Below are 19102 nucleotides of genomic sequence, written 5' to 3' on the forward strand. Positions count from 1 at the left end.
CAGCTCACCTCAGAGAAAGGGAGGGGAGTTCAGAACCACGGTTACCTGCAGCAAAAAAGCACAGCCCAAGTCCCATTGTCATTTGGGGGATGGAGGGGGCCTGCCAGGAGCACCAAGTGTTCCCAGAGAGGGTTCTGTCTGCAAATGCAAAATCGGTCTGCAGGCTCCTTGGGGCACCATGCATCTCAAAGTGATCTTGGAACCAGGTCAAGGGGCACTGTCTTAGGGCACTCAGGGACCCAGCCAGAGGTTCGAGATGATGCGGAGCCTCAGATACGACGGGATTCAGTCCTGCTTCCATGCTCATAGCTAGAGGCAAGTGCTATTCTTGGAAAATGAGCCTCATCTCAGATCCCCTCAGAAGAGGAGACGGGTTTTCTCTGCGGGAGGGTCCCGTGGCTCTACTCTCGTGCCATCCTTGGCCAGCATCCTTGGCCTCTCTTTCGGGAGGATGGTGGGGCAACAGGCCTATCTCTCTGCCTCAGCCCTCCTAGTCTTGGAGTCCCTGGTGGGTGAGGAGTTTCCTCTCCATCTCACAACCTCCGTGTGCTGCCCTGTCGTCAGCATTCACCTGGGCACCGTGCTACACAGAGCCCTGCCCCTAGTTCCTGCTGTGTCCCCGGTGGAGAGGGTCCCCACAGGCCAAGCACCCTCGTGGGGGCACAGCTCTTGCAGTCACCATTTTATGTGACCCTTGTTCTCCAAAACTTCTTAGAAAGGGATTGTCTGCCCTGCGGCCTCCCTCACCCCCTCCTGGCCCTGCACGCCCAGAGCCACCCATTGCTCGGTCTTTCCAAGAGGACTTGATTGAACCCCACCCCCACCCCCACTTCCCACCTGGGGCAAGTTACTTCATTTTGCCGGAGCCTCAGTTTCCTCAAATCTCGAATGGGGCTAATCCCAGCTTAATTTATGGGAGGCCCTCCACACGGAGCCTTGCACACAGTAGAGCCCGGGAAATGTCTTCTCTCTCCTGTCACACCGCAGGGCGCATGGGAGCGGTTACCTGGGCTCCGGTTTACAGTGTTCCCAGAACCTTCACCAACCCTCCCGCTGATTCTCTGGCTTCCTGTGAATAACAGGAGCAACTACTTGTGGGGAGTCTACGATTGGCCCGGCATCGTGCCATGTGCTCATTTCAATCTCACATTCACTCACAGTGGAAATCAAAGCTTAGGATAAGTGGCTGCCCGGAGTTAAACATCTATTAACAGAGGGAGAGGGAGAATGCCAAGTCAGGGCTCCTGGGCATCAGACGGTCTTTCAACCCCCCACCCCCCACCCAACATGAGTTCATTGTCCACAGGGCTCTGGGGTTCTCTGGAGAAAGCCCAGACCCAGGGTGCTTCCTTCCCCAGCTGACCCCAAAGCCTGAGACCAAGAGTAATGGTTTATTGAGTTATGTGGTAATGGTGGGTTGTCTTTAAAAAAAAAGAAAGAAGCGTCAAGGAGAGAAAGCCCAACATGGCAGGGAGACAATTCACTGAGAGGCCAAAGTCTAGGGGTGGACAGAGGGAAGCTTGACCCAAACAGAGCTTCATTTACAGTATTTACAGTCAGGCTTCTGGGGCAAGGGCTGCGAGGGGGCCAGAGGGGGAACCTCCATTGCTGGCTTCAGGGGGTCACCTCAGGGTCTTTTCCGTTGCTGTGGGCTTGGGCTGTAGGCTGCATACCTGGCTTGGCAGGGGCTGTGGGGAGAGGGAAGCGGTCCCAGCAATTCTGCCTCATTCTGCCCCCGGGGAAGGGCTGCAGCTCACTCCCCAGGAGCCTGGGCCCTGGGGAATGTCTGTCTCAAGCTGTAATAGGCCGACTGGCTGGCAAGGAATGATCCACCGGAGGAGAACCTGGGGCGTGCTCACACATTCTCAGCAGCAGGCGAAAGGCAGGCCCTTGACCGCCAGGTGGAGCTTCTGGCTGACTCCACCCGGCCCTCAGCCCGTGGCCGGGAGGGAGGCGCGGAAAGAGCCAAGCAAGCCGAGTGGAGGAGGTGGATGGCCAGAGCCTCGGCTGTGGGGCAGGCTGCAGGTGACGGTCAGCGAGGCTGTGGGGGGACAGCCTCCGCGCCCGGCTGTGGTGTGCGGGCTGGACAGAAGTGCTTACAGCCCGGGACCGCCAGAGCGCGTTGATGGAGCCACAGACGCCTTTGCGGCCCTAAGCCCCTCGTGGGCCGCGAGCCGTCCCTCTCAAGCTCCTCGGCGGTTCCCTCCTCTCTCCACATTTCTCCTCCAATTCTGTCTCTTTTGGAATGGGGCAGTGCTCTCTCCCTGGAACTCCTGCCCCTCATTGCGGAGTCTTTAGAGGACAGTTTGGCCTTCTCCAAAGTCATCCTGTCTTTCATGGTTCATTAAATCAACCACACAGGGAGTGAGCCGCAATGCTGGACTTGTGGTTATTTTTCATGTAATAAATAAAGATTCCTTTGTGTGACTCTCTGGGGCCTGTCCCAGGCCAAGTCCTCCTGTTGCTCAGTTGCTCCCACTGTCCCCATGGCAACTACAGGTGGTCAAAGGCCGTGGCAGTGGTGGGCGGTGCGCTTGGCCTTGATGTGGAACTGTAATAATATGGGGAACCTGGACGTGTTTAAAAAAAAAACAACAACAACAACAACACTGCTGGTCAGAAGGGGAAATTGCACCACAGCTTTCCCCGGCATCTGCTAACCTTTAAGACAACACAAGTTAATCATCCACCCCTCCGGCCTATCTGATCATCAAAGATTAACTCCTCTCTGGGCCTATTTCCTCCTTCCCTGGCCTCACCTTTGGGTTTCTGGCCAGAATGAGAACTGTTGGCTTCTTGCCCCTCCCCCCACGATGGCTTTGACCTTCAACACCCTCCTTTTCAGGGAGAGGGCAACTGAGAGCAGTTACATCTGGAACCTTGAAGAACCAAGCGCACCTGGGGATCACTGGGGCCTTCCCCAACCTTGCATACACAGTGCGAGGTCAGAGAATCTTCTCCTTAGGGCCCAGAAGGACTAGAATCCTGACTGGCCATGGGGGATGTGCGTTTGAGGATCTCCACAGGGAGGCTCCCTACACCTGCAGGATGCGCAGCCCAGGAAGGCTTGGCGGGGAGGTGCCCTGCCCCTGGCCCATCTCAGCACCATCATCCTTTCTGGCTAAATTGAACGGAAAGGTGTGTTGGAGTTGACCCCATGTGGCAAACAGAGCCCAGGTTAACCACCCTCCCAGTCATTTTTGGAATGCCAGAAGGTAATGGGAAGAAAGGGGGTTCTTGGGGGATGGCTGGTCCTGCCAGGCCCTTGGGGTGGGCCACACTTGCTCCACTGCTCCTCTTGGGCTCAGGTTTGCTCTGAGACCCTCAAGGTCATCACTCAGGGAAACTCTAGTGGGATTCTTCAAGCCACTTATGGGGCTTGGTTTCCTAAAAAGCTTCCTTACCCAGCCCATGGCCCCAGGGCAAGAGAGGGGTGAACAGGAGCCCATTGCTCACTCTCTGGACCTCCATCCTGAAGGGTGTCCACATCTCAAGCCAAATATCAGGAAGGTACTGAACAAAGGGTCCCCATATGAGGGTTCTGGTGCTGGATAACAAGTACCAGTGCGCCACTTAGATGGTTAATGTGTGTGACAGGACAGCCTTATTTGCACTCCTGTAGGGCGTCCTTGCCTCAGTGTCCCTGCTGCTGCGCTGTGAGCCCCTGAAGGCAGGAAGTCCACTCTTAGACTTTGCTGGAGTCCACCTCTGCCCTTCCAAGGCCTGAGCCCTGAATCTCACACAGAACCAAGATTTCAGAGACATGGCCTCAGGCAGTAGGAGGGAGAATGATGCTGAGAAGTCTCTTGCTTGTGTGCTCTCCCTCCAAACACCTAGGTACTTGGCCTTCCCTCTACCTGCTTGGACTGCCAAGAACACCTGTCTCCCAGAAGCCCTCCATCTAACCTGGGCCTCCGGGCTGCCTTTCAGGCAGACTTTTGGCCCAGTCTTGTACCCCAACCCTGCCCCACACAGCAGAGGGCCTGGGCGGCCCCGAGGGGACTTACTCAGCAAGCTGGAGTTGGGGAAGCGCCAGGCCTCGCCGTAGGAGGAGTAGGGGGTGTGGCCGTAGGCATTGCCAGAGTATTCACTTCCTGTTGGAGGCACACAGGTGAGAGGCCTGTGAGGTGGACATACCAATGTAGGCTTGGGGGTGGGGGAGAAGGGTCTGCAGGGCTGGCACTGGGCCAGCCCTGGGGGCATGGACAGCCAGGGCAGAGACCATGTGAGCTCAGATGTCCCTCAATCCACCCTTTGGGGGCCCCTCAGCCTGCATCAATTTGGAAAGGTACCAGAGGCGCCGCCCTGACAAGCTCAGTCCTCCCAGGTAGCCCAGGAGGGACGTGATATTATTGTGCCCATTTTTCAGGTAAAGAAAAGGCTTGGAGACCTCTAGAAGCTCACACAGCTGAAGGGTTTGGTGATGTTTGGAAGCTGAACTGTGTCTCCGGCGCCCAGGTTCTACCACTTTTTCTGGGCCTGGACCTTCAACAGAAGACCTTTCCAGGAGGGGCAGAAGGGAGTAAGCGGGGTCACAGAAGCAGCCATAGAAAGAATTAGCACATACAAACTTTTTAGCCTCCCTAGGTCTGAGTTTGTTAGGGACGGGTGTGGGGTGTGTGTGAGGCCGTGGCGGTGGGGGAAGGGGGCTGCTGAGGATTAAAGGAAGGAGCCCAGGGAGGAGCCCTGCGAAGCACCAACCTCTTGGGGACTTGCTCTGAGGACGTGGGGGTCCCATCCTAAGTGGGCCACTTGAAGCAAACTCAGTGCGTGACTTCCAACACAGCAAATCAGATCACCTCTTTCTGTGAGTGGATTCTTGGCTTTACCAAAAAGGAATGACTTACCAAAGAAATGACATAAGGATTCCCTTAAGTAACAACAAACCCAAGCAGACCGCACCATTACCATGGGTACTTGGTGGGGAGCTTAAAGTCTGCAAAACATGTTCCCATACACTATGCTCCTTTGTCCTCATCAGCATCCTATGCAGCACCCATTAATATGGCCAATTGATAGAAGAGGAAATTGGAGTGCCGCAGGATTAAGCAGTTTGCCTCAAATCAAATGGCAGAGCAGAACTTGGCCTCAGGGCTCTTAACTCTGAATTTCGGATAATCCCTTTATGTGCTTCTGAGACAGTTTCCTCTGAAAGCCAGGTTCTTGCCAATCCTGCCAAACCATGAATATCTGCACCGCCTTTCAGAACCTCATCTGCTATTGGGAGCTAAGAGCCTTCGGTGGCTTCTGGTCTCCTTCACCGACACTGGAAGGGAAGCTTGAAACTGCCTGACTCTGGAGCCGGCCTGCCTGGAATCAAATCTCTGCTCCCAAATCTCCCACTTCCTAGCTGTATAACCTTGGGCAAATCACTTAACCTCTCTGAGCCTTGCTGTCCTCATCCGTAAAATGGGACGAATTATTGTCTCTCTCTCATGGTGTTTTAGGGAGGATTAAATCGGATAATATACGTCAAACGTTTAGCCCCACTCTTGGTATATAAAAAGCACTCAAGAAATGCTAGCTTTTACTATTTTCCCATCAAGCAGGCGCTAGAATAAAGCTCAACCGAGGATCACGAGTGAAGAAACTGCTCCCCAGAGAGGGAAAGACATTTACCCCAGATCCCCTGTTCAGTTAGAGCCTGCACTAGAATCATGCGCCCTAGCTCCTACCCCAGGGCTCTTTCTTGTCTTCCACAATGGAAACTGTTCCCCATTAACCGCTGTTGTATCCTCGATTTGCCTGGTTTCAGAACACCCTAGAAGGAAGCTGATTCTACGTGGGCTACACAGCCGGGGCCTCTAACCACAACCCCCACTCACCCCACCCCCCTGCCCAGGGCCAAACACTACTGGCTTCGAAGGACAAGGAAGAGAGGTGGAAAATACAATGTGTTTCCTCTCTCATTTTGTCACTTATTCATGCATTCACTCACTCACACACTCATATACTGAACACACATTCACCAAATACCTATGTGCTTCGATCACACGGAAGCTGGCAGAAGGGTTGGGGCACAGGAGGCGGCACGCACCTGGGTGCCGCGTCTTCCCACCACCAGACCCGTCAACCTGCATGCAACCCCAGTGGATGAAATGTTTCTGCATCCGTGAAAGGCCAGCCCGTCGTCTTTGCTCTGCATCTCACCCCTCTCACCTTTCCAAGGACTTTCCCCCTACAATCTATCCCCTTTTTTCCTGCTTCAACGATCCCTCCCTTTCTAATTCACCACTTCTTCCAGGCAGCAAACATGCTCTGCCATCTTCTCTTTTAAAAAATTCTCTTCCTGCCGCGTATCCAGCTACCAGCCCCTTTCTGTGCTCCCTGGTCTCTGCCCTCACCTCCTCATTCCCCTCCAAACAGGCCAGTGCTGATCCCCTGACATCCCCACAACCTCCATCCTGATCATTCCAATGGTCACTTCGATGCCCACCCCACCCCCTCAACCTCCTAGCCAACCTTGATTCAGGTCATTGCTCCCTCTATGCCTTTGGGTTTCACGATGCCTTTGCCATTAGATCCACTGTTCCCTCCCACTCACTCTCCTTGCTGGTGTCTTCTCTGCTCCAGCTCTAAGTGCTGAAGGCTTGGTCTGTGAGCCTTCTGTGATTTTCCATCCACATTCTCTTTCTAGTGATCTTGTCAAATCACTTGGCATTAAATAACAGCTTGGTACAATGGCTGAAATTTATGTCCTAGCCAGAATTCGTTCCTTCAGACATATATCAAGTGCCTACTGACTTATTAAACCGGGTATTTGGAGGTGTCTCAATCCTATTATGGCCCAGTAGAACTCTTGATTTCCACCTGCCACACATTCTATCCCTCCCTCTCCTGGTCTCCCATATATAGACTTGCCAGCACCACCATCCACGCATTTTCCCAAGCTTCAAGCCTAGGAGTCATTCCTGCTTCCTCTGTTTTGGAACCCCCACAGCCAATTCACCAAGTGTTGTTGGCTGTACCGCTAAAATACCTTCAGTGTCTCTTTTCTCCTCCCTCACTGCTTACCCCCCCGCCCAGCCCAAGCCACCAAGGTCTTGCAGGAACTATTATGGTTGTCCGTCCCCTAACTGGTCTCTGTGCTTCTTCTTTTGACTGTCTACCTTCCAGTCCCACTAAGCTCCTCCCAAGAATGAAACAGCAGTCTGTTTCCCCGGCAGTTGTCTTAAAATTTGACCCAGCCACTACCAACAGCCCCTCCTTTTGTAGTGCCTTCCCCATTTATTCGTTGTTCTTGGATATACTCACCAACTCCTTTTTAAGTGTGATCGCGCTAAACTAGTTCCTGCCTTGGGGCCTTTGCACTTGCTGTTCTTTCGGGCTGGGGATGGTTTGCTCTAGTTTATCACTTGGCTGATCACTTTGAAAACGGTCTCAAAGAGGTCTCCCCTGTTCACCCAATCTAAAGTAGTTATCTCCTCTCCCCGTGGCTCTTTAATACATCATCCAACTTTACTGTCTTCACAGCACTTGCCACTATCTGAAATGATCTTGTTTACTCATGTGTTGACTTGTTTACTGTACTTTTTTCTTCATGATTAGGTTGTAAGCTCCATGAATAGAGGGGCCTCCTGCCTTCTTCACTGCTATATCCTCAGCATCCTATACCATAGATATTCAACCAGTATTTGTCAAGTGAAAAAGAGATGAATGGACGAAAGGACGCAAGAATGGTTTAAAGGCTGGAAACTGGATGATGGATGATGGAAAGGTAGACAGATGAAAGGATGGATGTACAGAGGGATATATGGATGGATGGATGAATGGATGGGTGGATGGATGGATGGATGAATGGATGGATGGATGGGTGGATGGGTGGATAGAAGGATAGATGGATCAATGAAAGGATGGATGTAAGAAAGGATGGATAGATGAACGGATAGAAGGAACTATCAATGGAAGGAAAAAATGGAAAGATGGATGATGGATGGATGGAAAAATGTGTATAAAGATGCATGGACGGAAAAGTGGGTAGATGGATGGACGGATCCATCTATCTGGAGTTGTCAGTTCAGCTCTAGAACTGGTGTGAGGGTCATCAACTCTGTTAATGGGGCAGGAAAAACAACAACAACCATGAGAAGGCAAAACAGATGATGAGCGGACAGGAGAAGTCTGTGTCCTGGTCCTGTTCTTGTGTCACTTTGCTATAGCCTGCGTTGTTATTTCTAGTATTGGGGGAGGCAGTATGGTGTAGTAGAAAGAACCCTAGATTTGAAATCAAAAGACCTGGGTTTGAACAACTCAGTCACATGGTATAGTTAATTAAGGCCCTGAGCACACTCCTTTGCTTTTCTAAACTCGTTTCCTCATCTATATTAAGCTAGAATGATACCAGCTTCCTAATTTTATGGTGAGGATTCAAGAGGAGAGTTATATCTATGAATGGCCAGGCACACAGGAATTAATGATCTTTTCCTTCCTTCCACAAATGATTGAAGAATGCCCACCGGCATGCCTTGCTTTAAGCATGTATTATGCATCTAACACACAGTCGGCACTCAGTGAAGTTTTTGTTAATTTTAATAGAAGGAATCACCGTTTAGTCAACTGGGAGATTGCGGCTACTATAGAGATGGACAAATAATTTTTGTGCAAAAAGAATCCTTAAGAATTAATTTGTACCACGGAGTTCCTAGGAACCAGATGATACACTTAAATAGTATTGCATTTTCTGAAACCTGATTTACATATGACTTACTGGAAAGTCCATGCACTGCGCAAGGCAAGGCCCACCCCTTTTGTAATTCACTTGAAGTTGATGATGTAGTTGTGCTATTTTTTTTTTTTTTCCACAACACTCACTCAGGATGAGATCCTTCTGGAAACACCTGCGGGCCTTTGATGACAGGCCCAAACCTTCCAGCTACCTCACGGGTCATACTCTGGGCCCCAGGACCCCCTTGCCCTGGGCCTGGCCTTGGGGAATGATTCATAATTAAGAGAAAAGCCCTGTGCTTTCTGTTTCCTCCTCCTCCTCTAAGCAGGCGGCAGGGAAAGGTGGAGAGGTTGGAAGGGGGATGGGGGGAGCCGACTGGAGCCTGGGATTTTGATTGAGAGGCCCCATTATCCACACTCTTAAAAAAATAACCGAATCTTTTCCTTTTTTATCTTGACCAATCTCATTTCACGCTCCAGAAGAGGAAGGGAGGGAGGGAGGGAGTCCAGGGCCAGGAGGGAGAGAGGAGTCAGTATTCTGTATTTTCAACGCTGCATTAAGCACATCGCCACGGTAACCAGGCAGCAACAAGTGCCAGCTCAGCAGGTTCCCAGGGAGCGCAGAGCCTCCTTGCCTCCTCTCTTCTCCCTCCCCTCCCTCTGCCCTGGAGAGCCCAGCCCACCTGCTTCAGCACAGGGCACCCAGGGTGGGTGGCTGGCAGAGAACAGCCCCTGCCAGGGAGGGAGGGAGGGAAGCAGCCTGGGTGAATGTAATGTGTTAAGTCTCTGGGGTCAGGGGCGTCTGCACGGGGGTCACAGATGCCCTGATTCAGAGCTCGTTCCAAAAGCTCCACATCCTGGGGCCTCTTGGGGCAGTAGATATGACTCGATTCTGCCCTGTCCTCCCTTGGGTCCTTCCTATACGGTTCCTAAAAGAGTGAGTGAGATTCGCCCAGAAAAACTCCTTGTCCTCACTTGTCTAGACCTTGACACCCTGGGTCACTATTGGGTGATGATCACACCGGTGGAGAAAGAAATCCACATGACTGGCAGGCAGTATTCCAGGGCAATGCCAGTGATGATGGAGAAATCCTTCCAGCTCATGTCCCTGCAGTACCTTTGGAGTACCTGGAACGCGGGTCCTGCCCATGCAGGTTGAGTGCGTGTGGGGTGTGAAGGAAGGTATATTTCAACCATTTCATCATCATCATCATCACCGACCCCATTCTTATTCAAGTTTTACAGAAAGGGTGTACAAACGCATCAGAGTGAAAAAACTGGGAGACAGTGGGTTGCTCAAGGGCCAGGCTTGCGTTTAGCTCACACTGTCCTGCGGACCCCTAAGGCACCCTCCATCAAGCCTCACTGAGTCAACGGAAGAAGTGGCAGAGTTTGGGTTTGAACACTGGCCGGTCTCAGCCCTGCCCGTTTCATCACAGGGAATCTGGGAGCAGGTGGGAAGAAGGAAGCTGAGCCGGGGAGAGTTAAGGAGCCAGGACTGCAGTGAAATCTTTGCTCCAAGCGTTTCCAAGAAGATGCACCCTTTGGTGGGTCTTTCAATGCCTTTTGGGAAATCTGTGCATGGGACGCACCCTGCCTCTTGGCCCCTCTCGCTCTACCTTTGGCCAACACTTCCTGTTTGCAGTACTCCCCTCCTGCCCAGCCCCTCCCCTTACCTGCCACCATGCCTGCGATGGCAGAAGAGGCATAGCTGCCCTGTCCGCTGGTGGGGATGTGGGGTGGGTATCCGGGCAGCGTGGGCCCCACCATCTCTCTCCCTGGAAAAATACAGCAAGGAGTCATTAGTTAGGGCACTGTGGGCTTCTGCGCTGTCTGTCTTGCTTCCCTGAGGCTTAGCGAGTCTTCCCTCATGCCACCACCACTCTCCTCAAAGCCAGTCTCCAAACCCACTCCCCCTCCTCCCTTCTCTGAGCTCAAGTTTCTCCCTCTGTCTGGCCGACAGGACACAGGCTCCGCCGTGCAGGGAGCACTTGCTTTTGCAGTCCTGTATTGTGGCCCATCCTCCAGTGATTTTATTGGTGTGCATCTTATTTACCCATAACAATGTCATGGTTTTAAAGGCAGGGCAGGGGCTCTCTCTTCTGGGTCTTTGTTATCCCCCCCAGCGTCCAGCGTACCAGTGTGTGTAGGGCCTAAGTAATACATTAGGGGCCACTGGACTCAGAGCTCACATTCTTTCAGCTCCACTTTGAGGATCAAGAACAAGGTCCTACAAGGGATGGCAAAGGCCTTTGGGCCACTACCTTTCACTATACTTTTTTGGACCCGTGGCAGACATCGCTAATCAATCACTGAACTGTTTTCCAATGGGCCAGGGAGGGTGGTTCCTATTCCTCAACGTGGTCTTCCAGATGGATACAACCTATCAGAATTGCAAAGGACACAAAACCTATAGGCTATCCCTGACCTAGAAAGGAGACACAGGCTGAGAGATATTTGGTGTTAACACCTGAACATGAACCACACATCTGTCAATTCGATTCCTGGAAAAAAAAAAACAAACAAAAACCAAAAAACAACCCACTTTCAGCAAAACAGACATCCAGCTCTCTCTTTATAATCTACGGGTAATGCCCTTGTCTTGGAGGCATGTGGAGACAGCCCTAGTGACCTGATTTCCCTGGCTCTACCTCTCTTTTACATCAGAAAGTTTGAACCTTCCCATTTTGGAGGCCCCGTCTGACTCGGTGAGTTTCTTCCACTTCTCTCGTGTCCCACAGGCCCAGATCAGACTCTCCCTCACCTAAGGATTCTTGGCAATTCATACTGCTTTGGCCACATCTGTCCAGGTAATGACCGCTGTCATTACCACTCAACGTATTTATTAATAACATCTATTTTACTCTCAAATGCCCCATTTGGAATGATGAGTTATTTGGTCATTACATTTCTTAGTGATGTTTACAGGGTTTCTCAACTTCAGCACTATTGACATTTGGGGCCAGATAATTTATTTTTTAAATTTTTTTTAACGTTTATTTTATTTTTGAGGCAGAGAGAGACAGGGCATGAACGGGGGAGGGTCAGAGAGAGGGAGACACAGAATCTGAAACAGGCTCCAGGCTCTGAGCAGTCAGCACAGAGCCCAACACGGGGCTCGAACTCACGGACCGCGAGATCGTGACCTGAGCCGAATTAGATGCTTAACCAACTGAGCCACCCAGGCGCCCCAGGGGCCAGATAATTTTTGTGTGGGGGTCATCCTCAGCATCGCAGGATGTTCCATAGCATCCCTGGCGTCTACTCGCTAGGTACTGGAAGAACTTCCCACCCCACAGGACAACCAAAAATGTCTCCAGATATTGTCATACGTCCCCAGGGGGCAAAATCACCCTGGGGTGAGAAACGCTGTGTTCGGTTATGACCATTTTACCCAAGCACCTCTGCCTCCTTCACATCGGGGACTGCCTTTTCTCCCGGGACTCACAGGGACCCCCTGTGAGTCTGTCAACCAACTTACCAAGGCCGTCCCCTCTGCACCACTGCCTGTCCAACTTTTCTGCCTGACATCCCCCCGAGGTCCAACATGCTTTGAACTCTTCAGGGGGTGGCTAGTAATGATGAACGGGAAGGCATGTCCCATGGAACCTTATGAGTCATCAGTACTGCAGCGACCTCTATTTTTAGAGATTTCCTGAAGACAAGTTGTGCATTCAATAAAGATTTACTGAGAAAGTATGAGGTCCCAGGCACTTTTCCGAATACTGGGGATACAGCAGTAAGAATGCTAAATTAGCAAGGCCAGCCACTAAAGCAAGATTGGGCATGAGCTGGGATAAGCATGTGGAGCCAAGTTTAGGGGGTCAACAAATGAGACCAGGCCTTCTGGACTTCTGTCTTTCCTCTGAAGGAAGGATTTAGGAACCAGAGGACCTGGGTCCTTATCCTGCTTCTGCAACTAATTTTCCAAGTGTCCTTAGACCAGCCACCTATGTGCCCAAGCTTGTTTCTTCATGTGCAAAATGGGTGGGGGAGGGGGGAAATAAGAGTACCTTATATACCTTATTACTATTACTATGATGTTATCAGTATAACTCACAGCCAGGGTTTCATGTTATAGGTGGACATCGATTAGTGCAGTGGACACATTCTATAAGTTGTTACATCATGGGAACCCTTATAGAATAAACCCTATTTGAAATAAGCCATCAGTGTTCATTATTTAAAACTATGTGAATGTTTTCATAAAAATGAACACCATCGGTGCCGGAGCAAACAGGGTGGAATCCACTGGAATTCTATAGGTGGGTTCAGTTCACTTGACCCAAGGTCTGAATAAAGGCGGGATTGGAAACTCAGGTGAGGCAAGGAAATTTTAGTGCATTTAGAAGTAGAGGAAGGACTATGCAGAAAATACTCCAAGGTAAAATCTGATCTTTCTTTGAAGAAGGACTGCAATACAATCAGCTATCGGACTCAGCCCCCTCGGCTCTCAGATGAACATTTAGCAAAAGACTAAAGGCTCTGAGAGGAAGGGGCGGCCATGAAGTCTGTGAGGGCAGCAGGCGTACAGGGGGTGGACAGATGCATGAGTAGGAGAGTGATGGAAGAGGGTTGGTGGCTAATTCAGGCCCAATGCCTTTTCTTTTCTTTTCCTGCTTCCTCTTCCCTGAAAGAGAGAGAGAGAGAGAGAGAGAGAGAGAGAGAGCTCTAGATCCAAGCCAGGCTGTGGATGAGGGACAAACTAATTTCTCTGAATCACATCTTCCCATCTGTCTCATGAGCTAGGTTAGATTAGAGATAGTAAATTAGGTTCACCCTATCACTTATTTCATTGGTAGGGGCTTCCTGGTACCCTGTGTTGAGAAGGATTCTGAGGCTGCATCTGTGTCTACCATGACTAGGGCTGGAGGTGAGGAGGTAACTCTTGGCTTTTAGGCCTCCTCTTTGCTGGTGCTGGTCTAGGTATTCTCCAGGTCTCCTTTGACCCTGGAGCCCTGTGGTTCCACACCACCTTTCTACTGCCCTCGACCCATCCCTTTCCATCACCTGGCCCTACTGTTTCTTGAGCTCTGCAGCTCAGTGGGCAGGGCACCAGGACACATGCTCCCCCGAAGCTGCAATTTAGTCACAATTGCCCTGTAGGACCCCATCCCATGAGAGCTAGCCCCTAGACTGCTCTTAGAAATAAATTCATTAACCTCACTCCCTTATATTCCGAGATTTTAATCTTCATCTCTCCTTGACCATCGAATTTTCTCCCAGGGGAGCAGATGTTTCTGGATCAAGTGCTGGAGCAGACCCCAAAGTCTTCCATGAAACTTGGCCCTCCTGGAAAGCCTAGTAAGACTTTCTACAGGATGGCCCTCATCCAGCCTATGGTACCTTAAACTCCCCTGTCAATCCCTCAAAACTCTGCTTCAGTTCCTTGAATATGTGGTTTCTTCCAAAAAGCCAAGAACCTTGTGACCTTCTCAGAAATGTAACCACAGAAGCCATGAGGTAGATGCACTCCAACATGTTAGAGACATGCAACTCTAACCACGACCTTTTACTGAATTACTTATTTTTGAAGGGTCTTCATCATTAGTTTCTTTGATTTGTTATTATTTATTTATTTATTTATTTATATTTTGAGAGAGAGTGTGTGCGCATGTGTGCATGCGTGAGTGAGGGAGGAGCAGAAGGAGAGAGAGAGAGAGAGAGAGAGAGAGGATCGTAAGCAGGCTCCATGCTCAGTGCAAAGCCTAAATCAGGGCTCAATCCCATGACCCTAGGATCATGATCTGAGCTAAAATCAAGAGAGACACTTAATCAACTGAGCCACCCAGGTGCCCTTAGGTTCTTTGATTTGTAATTCCTCTGCACTCAAATACACTTTCTACATGGCCCTATTTTTCAGAAGGTGATGTAGACACAGGTTGATATTCACTGGCTGCAAAGTGGGGTTCTATAAAAAAAACACTAACACCCCAGAAATATTGGCAAGTGTTCTAAATATTGGTAGAGTCCAGGAGGAATTTAGAGGGTAGAGGTGATTTCAGACAATTTTATTTGCCCACTTTGATGTCTGCCCTCTACTTGACCCCTTTTCAATTCCTTATCTTGTTCTGATAGCAAAGAAAATTTATAGCAATCCAGAAATCTCTTTGGCAGGACTAAATATAATTTTGCACAAAAGAATGGAGGCGGGTAGTGGACTCTTTGATGATAAAACCAAACTCAGGGCTCTCTGATCAGCTGAGCTGGAATCAGCCCTGGAACACCCAGGACAAGGATGCCTTCGCTATCACTCTTGCAAATGTGCTGGGACCCAGACTGGGGCATCTGAAGGGAAGTGGCAGGAATATTAGGGACAATCCTATTGTTCCCCAAACTCTGATCCTTCTTTTTTAAAAAGCTGATTAGGGGGAAGCTGAGACCCAGAGGGACAGTCACCCTGGAGACCGCGCTATCAGAGACACTGGGTGAGGAGAGGAAGTGACCCCAGGGGGAGACTGTGAAGCAGCAGGGAGGGTTCTTAGGAAGCCACTCAGAGGAGGTGAGCTGGGAAGGCTCTGGTAGGTGAGGGCCAAGCTGATTCTGGAATGAAAACTCATCTGGTCCTGCCTCTTTCCTCTTGTCTGCAGCACTACCTCGGCATAATTGAGTCTTGGCTCCCTTCTTTCTTTCAAGTTCACCTCTTCCTCTCTTGGATGGCTTTCTAGCCCCCCGACTCTTGAGATCCTTCCTTCCTTCCGGCCTTCCTTCTCCCTGCATGTCCTCCCAGCCTGCTCACCGTGGCTCGGACCCATGGTAGGTATTTTAGGTTCATTCTTGACCATAGTCTGCAGGTGGACAGTCTTCGAGGAGCCACAGGTCAACACCCTGGGCTCCACATGGACACCAGCCATCTTGTACCTTGTGCCCAAGCCACAGGGCTGGCCCAGCTCTGTGAACTGCATCCCTGACTTGCTTCCTGATCTTGGCAACCTGCCTGGACCCGGTGCCTCCAAGCCTGGGCGTTCCTTGACAGAGGAAGAGTCCCTGACTCTGGTGCTGCATCTTCAGCCCTCAGGCTGGGCCCTACAGCCAGCCATTGGCTTCCACAGGGGCCGCACTCTATACCCTGGTGTCTGCTGACAGCTTCTTTGCTCCATGGGGTGCATGACCTTCCAGTTCTGCTGCTGGTCTGGAATGTGGGCATGTCCACTAAACGGAGAGCTGACAGAGGTCGGAAGTGGCCCACTGCTTTGACTGCATATTGACGGGGTGTGTGAAGCCCTAACAGGGTGACAGGGAAGGGAGAAAGTTGGGGGCAGGGAGTTTGCCACGGACCACTGTCCAAGACCGCTTCCCAATGCCATGCGTCCACTGCCTTGACCTCTCGAATGGTCCTGCCAGGTACCTGGGCAACTCATGCAGTAACTAAAGAACTGCGCCCCATCGTCACGTGCTCCATCCACACCTCATCCCCTGCCTGGCTTATTGCAGCCCTCCTGGTTGGGGCCCACCATTCACACGAAGCAGGCGGTCTCACCCAGTGCTTGGGCCTCTCCATCCTGCAGCGGATGTGAGCCCCTTTACTCCCTGGCTCCCCTCCCACCCTCCCATCCCATTTTCTCTGGCTGACATCACTCCACTCAGCTCACAGATTTTTCTCCTTTAATCACTTTGGTCAAAACAAATGACCCATCTCCGCTGACTTCACCCGCCTTTGAAATTTTGAACTCTGAGTCAGCATGTGCTCCCGTGCCCCATACCCTGAAACACTGCCTCTCTGCCCACACATTGGGCTTCCTTCATGAACCCTTTACCTCTGTGCCCACCTCTTTCAAGAGGTCCTCCCACACTAGACATGGGGATGCACAGAGAAAAACATCCCAGGTCCAGCCAGACTGTGCACTTGAGTAAGATGACCTTGTGGTCCCTCTGGGCAGGTAGAGGCCTTGTTCTTCTGGTGTGGTGGTTTTCAAGTCCAGGGGCTTTCAGGGGGGCAGAGTCCCTACTTCAAAACAGAGTAGCTCTTCATTTGTCTGATTTGGATACCTGGCTTCTATAAAAGCTGTCATTTTAGCAGCGTGTTTTGAGGCCCAGCAAGGTGAAAAACACTGGTCCAGAAGGGCTAGTCCACTTCTGGCTTCCTCCATGGGTTCTGGTTCAGTGCCTTGGGCCCACATCTAACACAGTCCCATCTCCATGGAAGCCCTTCAGAGAGCTGAAGGCTATCATGGGTCCCTCCCTGCTCTCCATTCTCGCTCCATCTCAGGTCTTCTCCTGCGCAAGCCAGACACCCTCTTTCAGCTGCTGCCCAGGCCCTGGCTGGTGTGCTGATGTCCTACTTCCAGGGAGGCCCACTTCTGCTGAGGTCTGACCCACAGGCCGCATGCAGGCCGAGCCCTCACTCTGCCAGACAACCACATGCCTACGCAGGGGCCCTGGCCAGGCCCAACTCCTTCCTGGGCCTCTTTCCCATCAATATAAGGAGAGATTTGCTCTAGATGCCCCTAAGGCATTCCAGCTTTACGTGTTTTGAGGCCAGTGAGGTTCCTGATAGGAGGTCCCCTGCTCCCTCATCTCTCAAGTTTCTCCGAGGGTGACCCTGTTAAGCTGGATACAAGGAGTGCTACACTGTGGAGACCCAACTGGGACGGACCCTCTGTCTTCTTTAGAAATTTGATCCGGAAATCGTCTCCAAAAGCCAATGACTTCTTCCCTCCAAAGTTTTCTTCTTTTCCTTCTTTTTTACTTTTCACCCAGACCAAGGGTTCACTGCTTTATACTTCCTGGCTCCTGGCCTTAAGGCCCCCCCGCTCTTCCATGGGTCTTTGGGGGGAGGTTCTGGAAATGTGCCGCGCACCCCACTTCCTGGCATCCCCAGAGTGCCTGCCCCTCCCACGGCCTGACATGGCCAGCACGGAGCACCACATCTTGGCACGTCCAAAAGCTGCGGGTAGATTTAAGGAATAGGGTGACGGTGGACAGGACTGAGGGCCAGAGACGGGGCTGGACCCAAAGCAGGGGACTGGTGGCCGGCCCTGAGGACCTCCCCCTCCCCCACCCGCGATAGCTGCACGGCCCCGGGACCTCCCTGTCGTACCTGAGAGGAGGGCCTGGCCCGTGAACTGCCCGTACACGGAGGCAGCATGGGGAAAGGCATTGAAGGGCGGGACCGAGGCACCGGCTGGGACCCCGGAGCCGACTTGCTGCAGATCCAAAAAGGCGGAGCTAGATAAAGAGGAAGGGGTGGAGCTAGAACTGGACACCTCGGGGGTTTCCTGCTTTATGGCGAAGGGTGAATGAGGATCTGCCGGAGGGAGGGAGACAACAAGGAGAGAGGGGTGTGAGATGATGGGGTGGGCACATGCACAGACCCAGCCATGAGATGCGGGAGGGGTGCGGGCGGGGCGCGGGGGCAGGCGGCTCCTCTCTGAGTCTGGGGGTGGCGGGAGGGCTGCACGTGTTCCTCGGGGTGACTGAGGGCTGGAGAGAAGCTCTGCCTCCCTGCTGTGCCTCTGCTAGCATAGGAGTGTTGTGTGTGCCGCCTCCCCTCCCCTCCCCCGCAGCGGTGGGGGAGCGAGGAGGCACGGAGGGGGGCCTGGGATACGTACGAGGCTAGACCCTCTGGACCCACCTGGAGGCCCAGTCAGCACAGCCCACCTCTCCTCTGCAGGCCCAAGGTCCTAGCACCCTCCTCCTCAGGGCCGGCCGCGCTCTGCCTTCCAGCCCATCTGTGGAGCTGGGGCCACATGGCCCAGGACATTCCGGGCGTCGTACCTGCCACCACTGGGTAGGTCTGATGAGTCGAGAGGTTGCGCCCCAAGGGTGTATTGGAAGGGGTCAGGGTGGCCTTGCCGTCGTCCAGGGCGCTGTTGAGCAAGGGCAGCGGGTAGAGGCCCTGGGGAACAAAGAGAAGTCAGCGCACAGAGGCCCCTGGCAGGCGGCCTACCTAGAGACCCTGAAGCCTGATCTCCGGGCTTCCTCGCCTGCGGCCCTGGAATTCAAAGCCGGCTGGTCTCCCTCCCTGTCTCCCCACAGGGTCTGGACGCACAGAGAGCAGGATGCAGGGCTGGAGCGGTCTGCCTCTGGCCTGGCTCAGAGTGCTTCGCTCCATTCATTAGTTTATTCCTCTCCGGATAGGAAATGCAGGCACAGGGAAGCCAAGAAGCTCGTCATTCCCATGTGGGGCAGAGCCAGGACCGCAACCCAAGGGGCCTGGCTCTCATGTGCATGCTCTCAAACGCTGCCCTAAACTGGAAGACACGATGACCGCTTCTGTTTGCAAAGAGGGCACGTCAGAGCTTTGCCAATGCCATCCTGACCCACTGAGCCCCGTGGCCCTGTGATGTGGCCAAGCAGTATTTTGTATGTTTTGTACGCGGAGAGCCCGAAGCCCAGAGAGGCAAGTGTCCCCGGTAAGTATGAAACTGGTACCAAACAGAGGGTCCCGGATCCTGCCTCGTGTGCTCTTTCCTTCAATAAAGTGGCAGACAGGACA

At 52.2% G+C, this 19102-nt stretch overlaps 1 protein-coding gene across 12 annotated transcripts in view; it reads right to left on the reverse strand.

Moving 5' to 3' along the window:
- Positions 1-1377: 1377 nt before the first annotated feature.
- Positions 1378-19102, reverse strand: part of PAX8 (paired box 8) — a 59529-nt gene continuing 41804 nt past the window's right edge. For 4 of the 12 annotated variants that reach the window (XM_086700610.1, XM_086700611.1, XM_086700607.1 and 1 more), the window contains exons 8-12: positions 18382-18502; positions 17705-17911; positions 10341-10442; positions 4008-4094; positions 1378-2570 (exon numbers count right to left, since the gene is read on the reverse strand). In XM_086700610.1, coding sequence (XP_086556736.1) covers positions 2494-2570; positions 4008-4094; positions 10341-10442; positions 17705-17911; positions 18382-18502 — 594 coding nt within the window. In that variant the 3' untranslated portion in view covers positions 1378-2493. The remainder of the gene's footprint in view (positions 2571-4007; positions 4095-10340; positions 10443-17704; positions 17912-18381; positions 18503-19102) is intronic. The other 8 variants (XM_086700615.1, XM_086700616.1, XM_086700613.1 and 5 more) reach the window with 5 other exon arrangements.

Source organism: Puma concolor, chromosome A3, assembly GCF_028749965.1.
Source record: "Puma concolor isolate L17-30 chromosome A3, mPumCon1.1.hap2, whole genome shotgun sequence".
NCBI classification, from domain to species: Eukaryota; Metazoa; Chordata; class Mammalia; order Carnivora; family Felidae; genus Puma; species Puma concolor.